Here is a 7,605-nt window from a genome sequence, read left to right as displayed (position 1 = left end):
CCCCCGCACCCCCCCCATGTGGCAGCCACCAGGGATCCAACAGCGCCACCTGGTGGCAGGCACAGGACATTACAAGTTCTGCACCTCCAGTGATCCAACAGCACCACCTGGTGACTGCTATGGGACATTACAAGTACTGAGTCTCCTGTGACCTGACAGCGCCCTCTGCTGACTGTGGTTGGAATTGCACCAAAGGGCTCAAAATTGAACTGTTTACTTTTCTATTTGCTTGTTTATCGGTTTGTTTTTGAAGGGGATTCTTTGTGGGTATAGGAGTATTACTTGGTTGTTTTACTTGGGTTTTTTTTTCATGTTTCTGTTAATACACACATACCTTTTAATAAAGGGCTGTTGTTTTTCCTTTTCCATATTTTGTTTTCCTTCAATCGGAACCTCTTAATTTTGGATTTAAAATTGCTTAGAGGGAGGATTATTTTCTCATAATTCATCCTCAGCAAAAGACCCTTGTCTCATTTAAACTGGGACAAAGCTGAAATCAGGAAGGTCAAGGCAGAAAATAAGAATGCATCTAGCATGAGAGAAGAAGGATAGCAAACTCAACCATCCTCATAAGAAGAAATGCAGGTGAAAGAGACCTATTGCAAGATGTCTGAGAGAAAGCAGGAGTGGTTTTGTCTTCTTTTTTTTCCCTCTCCCCCGCTAGTTTTCAGTATAAGTTCAGCTTTAACTAGAAACCTAGCACAATGAATAGCAGTGACTGAGCTGTAGAATGGGAGCCTAAAATTAGAAAAAATTAAGTCAGAGAGCATTGAAATAATTTAGATATTTTTTTAAATTGTTTACACCTGTTGACTTTCATAGCACAATCTTTAAAGAGCAAATTTTTAATGTTAAAATAATTTAACAGATAACACTCACTTCTGATGGAGGCTGGGCAGAGAAATTGATATATGTAATAATCACTTCAGGAGGAAGAAAGGAGGAATTAACTGCCTGGAAAAACCTGAAGTAAATAATGAAGCAAAAGAATATGAGGCACCTGGGAGATAACAATGTATGGAGGTCACCAGCAAGGCAGGTTTTTGTCTGGATCAAATAACGCCAAATTAGTCTGATTTTTTCTCAAGCAGGGTAAGAGACATTGTTGGTAAGGGAGGAACAGAAGGTATCATATCTACTTGACATGAGAAAAGCTTTTGATTCTTGTCTCATCTGACCATCTCACAATAAGTTAGGGAAATGTGATCAAGATTATGTGATTTTAAGCTGAATGGAGTCTTGTTTTCTGTACTGAGAGAATGTTTATCAGTGTGTCTTAAGATCCAAAGAGAAGTTCAGGAAATGTCTTCCCTGGTCTGCTTTCTTAGTCTCTTGCTGACAACCTCAGGTGATGGAATAGAAATTACACTTCTAGAAAATTTTAGACACCATAACATTGTGAAAAGGTGCAGAATAAGATTAGAAATAAAATAACTTTGGTAAAATTCAATGGCCTTTTTGTGCTGTCAAGGACAGAGGGAACAAAAGAGAAAGGACTTGAAGGTTACACTGGACCAAGAGGCAAACAGGAGTGGTATGTGTTGCAAAAAATTGCCAAATAGATTTGTGAATGCATTACACATACATTTTGCATTTTCAACACATTAGTGCAAGCTGACTCTTGCCTGGGGGAGAGCAACAAGAATGACCACAGGTCTAGAAAAGATGAAGCAAACTAAGGTCCTCCAGTCTTCAGTAGAAGATGGATTGTGTACATGGTAACAAGTACTCAAAAGAAAAAAGGTGGATAATCTGTTTTCTGCCTCTGAGGCATACAGGAAATAAAGTAATGGGCTTCATCTTCTCCTGTCACGATCCTAGTAAGTCACAGGGAAGTACTTTGTAGCAGTCAAGAAAGCCTAGCCTTGTAATAAATTGCCAGGGGAAATTGTGGATTCTCTAGTAGCAAATGTCTGTAAGCATAAATTGAATAAACAACTGCCATAGATGTAATTGATGCTGCCAAGGAGAATACAGAGGAGTAGGTGATACAGGGTCATTTCAGCCCTACTTTTCTACAGTTCTGTGTAATGGGTGCCATAAATAAAATTAAGGGAAAAGGCCAGAGTTTTAAGCATTCTCCATTTGTCCTTTTGTCATAAAATCTTTCAAGTTAGATATGTACCTGAATTATTAAGGAACAAAACAAAGAACAAAAGAAACTCACAGCAATAGGAAAAAAGCTTGGGGGGGGGGAAAAAAAAGGAAAAAAGTCTTTCTGCTGCAGTCATAATTAGTCGTGGCAATTGTTCATTCATGAGTTGCTGCCTTTATTCCAAAGGCCAACATGAAGGCTGCCTTCATTTTAACAAGTAGAATATACAAGATAATGTAATTACCAAATAGCCTTCAATGCCAGGAGCTACATGGGGAGTGTACTGGGACTCGTGAAAATTTGCAAAGTCCCAGAGTATCTACCAAGCAAGGAAGCAGTGCTGAAAATGGACACAGTCTCACAAGGTCCCTTTCAAAGAGGGTTGTGGAGCAGGGAACACTTTCAGTGAATGACAGGTGGCTCAGGCTGAAGGACAGGAGGTCACTGCATCTGCTGGAAACCTTTAATACAAGGCTGTCTATATATAAATATATATATATATATATACACCTTTTCCAGAAGTCCAGCCAACTGTGTCTCCACTCAGAGGGCTGGAAATCCACAGTTCCAGCTGGTATTTTTGTGTGGTTGAAGAATGGGATATCTGCATCAATAAAAATGCTGGGTTATTTCTGGGTTGGGTTTGGGTTTTGGTAATTTTTTTTTCTTTTCATTTTGCCCTTGAGCATGTTAATTCACAACAGAACTGTTGATCCAAATAGCCAATCACAACAAAATTTGACATGGTCTGGAGGATACAAGATGCCAACACTAGGTTTGTTAAACCTATGGGCTGGTAGCTTGAGGCAGCCCCCCACGCCTTGTCCAAGAACCACGAGTATCTTTGTGCCCAAATATGAAGCCAAGATGGAGAAACAGTGTGTGGGGAGAGAGAGGACAGAGCAGTGGGGACTTATTTTAGGGTGTGTAAGAACTGTGCCAGGATCTGTGTGGAATGCAGAGACAGTGGGAACACACTTGCTTGAAGGTCACATTGGATCAAAAAGCAAACAGGAGTGGTATTGTGTTACAAAGAAACGACAAACAGATTTATGAATGTGTTATTTATAAGATTTTTCAGGCCACAACTGGAATGCATGCCAGAAGGAATTCTGGACAAGGATGCTGGAGAGATAAGGGAAGGTGTGGTGAAGAGGTGTGCAGTAGCTGCAAGTATCGTGAAGAGGGTAAATGAGAGAGAGAGCACTCAGATTATTGCAGTGGCAGTCTGAAAGGCATGGGCTAGGTTATTGAGGCAATTCTCATTTGTTGGCACCCTCATCCTGAGAGTTCTGTGCAAATGGTGAGCTGCACAGAGAAGGGAAATTTTTCTACCTGCAGTGTTATGAGTCTGTAATAAATAAACAGTTCATACTCCAAGTTCAAAACAAATCAGTTAAAGTCATGAGTTTCAAGTGAGGTTAGCAGATGTTATCAGTTATGGTTCTTGCCATGTCTGAGAAGGAGTCCTTGTGAGCCAGTCTCACTTTACAACTTAAAAGGGAGGATATTCAACAAAGCCAAGTGCCGGGTCCTGCACTTTGGCCACAACAACCCCCTGCAGCGCTACAGGCTGGGCACAGAGTGGCTGGAGAGCAGCCAGGCGGAAAGGGACCTGGGAGTGCTGATCGACAGGAGGCTGAACATGAGCCAGCAGTGTGCCCAGGTGGCCAAAAAGGCCAGTGGCATCCTGCCTGCATCAAGAACAGTGTGGCCAGCAGGAGCAGGGAAGTGATCCTTCCCCTATACTCAGTGATGATGAGGCCACACCTTGAGTATTGTGTTCAATTCTGGGCCCCTCAGTTCAGGAAAGACATTGAGGTGCTGGAGCGGGTCCAGAGAAGAGCAGCGAGGCTGGTGAAGGGACTTGAGCACAAGTGCTGTGAGGAGAGGCTGAGGGAACTAGGGTTGTTTAGTCTGGAGAAGAGAAAGCTCAGGGGTGACCTCATCACTCTCTACAACTCCCTGAAAGGAGGTTGTAGCCAGGTGGGGGTTGTCTCTTCTCCCAGGCAATCAGCAATAGGACAAGAGGGCACAGTCTTGAGCTCTGCCAGGGGAGGTTTAGGTTGGATATTAGAAAGAAGTTCTTTACAGAGAGAGTGATCAGGCATTGGAATGGCCTGCCCAGAGAGGTGGTGGATTCCCTGTCCCTGGAGGTTTTTAAGATGAGGTTGGATGTGGCACTGAGTGCCATGATCTAGTAATTGCAGTGGGGTTGGATCAAGGGTTGGACTTGATGATCTTGAAGGTCTCTTCCAACTCAGTTAATTCCATGATTCTATGATAAAAGTTGAACAGCTTCTCACAAAGCTTTTCCCAAATTTACATCCCACAAAATTGATTTTCTGGGAAGACATGAAAATTTTGATGTTTTCAGCCTCACACCATAAAATGTTTTTAAGATTATGGGCATCTGTGAAAAAGGAGCTGCTAAAAGACTTCAGACTTGACTGGAAAAATTCTCTGCACATATTTGGTCAAAGATTTTTTTTATAGGAATGAATGGGAAGTATGTGCTTTCTACCACCTGATTGTGGAATGTCTGATCTTTCTCACTCCTACAAAGGCAGCTAAACTGACTTGCAGAGTATGAACACAGATCAGTTCAGACTTCTTTTTTTCTGTCCATTGCAGACTGATGGCTTTTGCTGCACTCCCTTTGTGCCACTGTTACCTCTTCATGTCAAACACATTACTACTGTGCTGTGGAAGCATCTTTTTAAATTCTGTCTTCACTGCCAAATGAAGATATATTTTTTATCTAGGGAGGACATGGTTGTGTGCAGTCATGCATATGTGGCTGCATGAAATGATGTAGCAGTGTGCAATCTATCAGTTTCCATATTGTTGCCTGGTTTTACCTTGGATAACTGGTTGGTTTTGTCACTGTAGAAAACATAGCTGGAACAAGCACTGTGAAGCAAGGTAGCTGAGAGGCTTTGGCTGATCTCCAAAAGTCATACCATGACAAATACTGTGACTTCAGGATTTGAGAGAAAGTCAACAAAAAAACTTTTATTACATATTGAGAAACACACACATAAAAAGCCGACACTATTACTAAAACAATGCCCAAGGACAGAGCAATGTATACTTCTTTAGTGTAATTTAATCACTGAAAATTCATACAAACTACAATTCCAATGAGATAGACAGAAGAGTTCATCTCAGGTGCTAACTCAAGTGCACCCTATAGCTGTGTTGTCTTAAGTGAATATTTAACCATTTGTCATTTGCTGCATAACTATGCACATGGAATTTTTTTCCTTTTATAGTATAGAATTACTACTAAAATGTAGACCATGAGACTTTCAAACAAGATAATGTGACCCTTGCCTTAAGCATCTCTCCTCTAAGACTTCAGAGGTTTGTATGAATGTCTTATCAACAAGAAATACAGAATTTGTTTCACTAGTTTATCCTTTTTTTCTCTGTCAGGTATTATATATTTTTTTATTTCTGTTCATAGCAGTGTAAGTATCAGCCATAAGTTCTAGAAATTTTTCCTTCCATTGGTGCAAGGAAGGAATTCAGTGGTGATTGAATTCACATGCACTTCATGTGCTTTGTCCAGACATGGATTTTTGAGACTCTGCGATTGGGTGATTTTAAAACTCTTGAGAAGTCTGTGCCAAGGGACCCCAAGTATTTTGTAGTTGTCCCAGGATGTATAGTGCATCCTTTCTACTCAAATATGTTTGTTTAATAGTTAATAGTTATGTGACCATTTTCTTATCTCCCAGAATGTTATAATGTGAAGAAACTACTTTTTTTCTGAGCCAGACTTTGTTATCTTAACATCTATTAGACTGCTTCCTAGAAGCTAGTAACATTTAAAGTTCAGCAATACATTCTGGGATGATTTTGTTCCTAAATGGACATAATGCTATCTTTACCTTCCCAAATTTTAGTTTCCTATTTAGATTACAATATGCATCCATGGATCCTACACTGAGCAAGTTTGCAGAAAAAAAGCTTCTGAACATTAGTTAAGTAACCTTGTGTCACACATATATCAAAATACTAATCTGCTGCTAAAGATTATTAGAAAGATGTCAACCTGTGCTTGACCATAGCATCTTATTCTCACTTCAATGTTTTGTCTTTCTCTTTTTTTTCAGTACCTGCATGCAAATGGGATTGTGCATAGGGACTTGAAGCCAGAAAATCTACTCTATGCAACACCAGCTCCAGATGCACCACTAAAAATTGGTGAGCAGCATTAAATATACACTTCTCTAATTCTTTTGTGTCAGTAATATGTGCTAGCTGATGTTTAGAGTACATGCATCTCACAATCCCTTTATTTCAAGCTAATGTTTGTACTCGAACAGCATGTTACTTCCTCAGCAGCACAACTGTGTATGGTGGTTTTTACATCAATAAAAAACTAACTGCTTACAGAATTTATAGCCAAAATCATGTAGAAAATGCCAGTGAATAAAGTAGTATTTATAAAAGTAAACACTATTTCTTGTTAGATAAATAATAATACATAAACAATAGCCATTTAGAGACAAGTGACCTATTTTTATGCTGATATTTAAGTCAAAACATTTCCTTTCATATTCAGTTTAACAAAGCATATATAATTTTATTTTTATTTTTTAAGGCAAAGATGATTGTCATCATCCCTACTGAAATTTAAATAAAATCAGTTTATTCTCAGTTAAAATTAAGAGTTGTGAAGACTTAAATTTATATGAATGAGTCACGCAAGTACAGCATGTGATGTTATGAAGGCCCTTGCTGTTTGAGTAGTAATTCAGGGGGGAAACACTGCAGAAAGTCTGCTCAGTACTTCTGTCACCATTTTCATGCTCCCAGGCTTCTATCAAAATACTACTGGGATTTTGTCCTGCAGGGTCTGCATACTCTGACCCTTACCCAAGAAATCACTAATGCATAATTTTTTAACTCACAATTGTTCTGATAATTTTATTTGATTTCTTACACAGTGGAAACTGAATATATACCTAAAATGCATTTCTGGATCTCTGCTTGTATGCCCTTAGGTGTCCCACTGTACTGGCTTTGGGCAGTCTTCAGAATAAAATACAAGCTATGTTTCTGCCACAGAAAAGACAGGAATGCTCACTGTATAGCAAATTTTGCTTCTGGATTGCAGTCTGAGCATATTCTTTAAATCAGTGTTTATCTCTGTAAATGACAATACTGTTCACTTAATGCATAAATGTTCACTTAATTGCACATACAATGGAAAAAACACCCCACCTTATTTTACAAGGAAGTAAGAACATTAATATTCCTAATTATCTAAACAGCTGACTTTGGACTTTCTAAGATTGTGGAAGATCAGGTGACCATGAAGACAGTTTGTGGAACTCCGGGATACTGTGGTATGTTGTTTCATTACTTACATTTGCTTTTATAACAGTAGAGGCAAAGGAAAGAGGACACTGGAGAAGACCATAAGATCATTCTGTTACCTCATAGCATAGCTGATTATGCAATTCAGGTGATGCATTCATTTATCTTGTATATCATTC

The 7,605-nt window shown here is 39.4% G+C and overlaps 1 protein-coding gene across 1 annotated transcript in view; it reads left to right on the top strand.

The window, feature by feature from the left end:
• CAMK4 (calcium/calmodulin dependent protein kinase IV) overlaps nt 1-7,605 on the top strand; it is an 84,054-nt gene that overhangs the window by 61,534 nt on the left and 14,915 nt on the right. The window contains exons 5-6 of the mRNA XM_027878032.1: nt 6,217-6,307; nt 7,381-7,455. Coding sequence (XP_027733833.1) covers nt 6,217-6,307; nt 7,381-7,455 — 166 coding nt within the window. The remainder of the gene's footprint in view (nt 1-6,216; nt 6,308-7,380; nt 7,456-7,605) is intronic.

This window comes from Empidonax traillii, unplaced genomic scaffold (assembly GCF_003031625.1).
Source record: "Empidonax traillii isolate 1590-97213 ecotype Southwest subspecies unplaced genomic scaffold, ASM303162v1 scaffold37:size1818073, whole genome shotgun sequence".
Lineage (NCBI taxonomy): Eukaryota > Metazoa > Chordata > Aves > Passeriformes > Tyrannidae > Empidonax > Empidonax traillii.
Note: the sequence above shows the minus strand (reverse complement) of the source record. Positions and strands in the feature narration are given on the sequence as shown.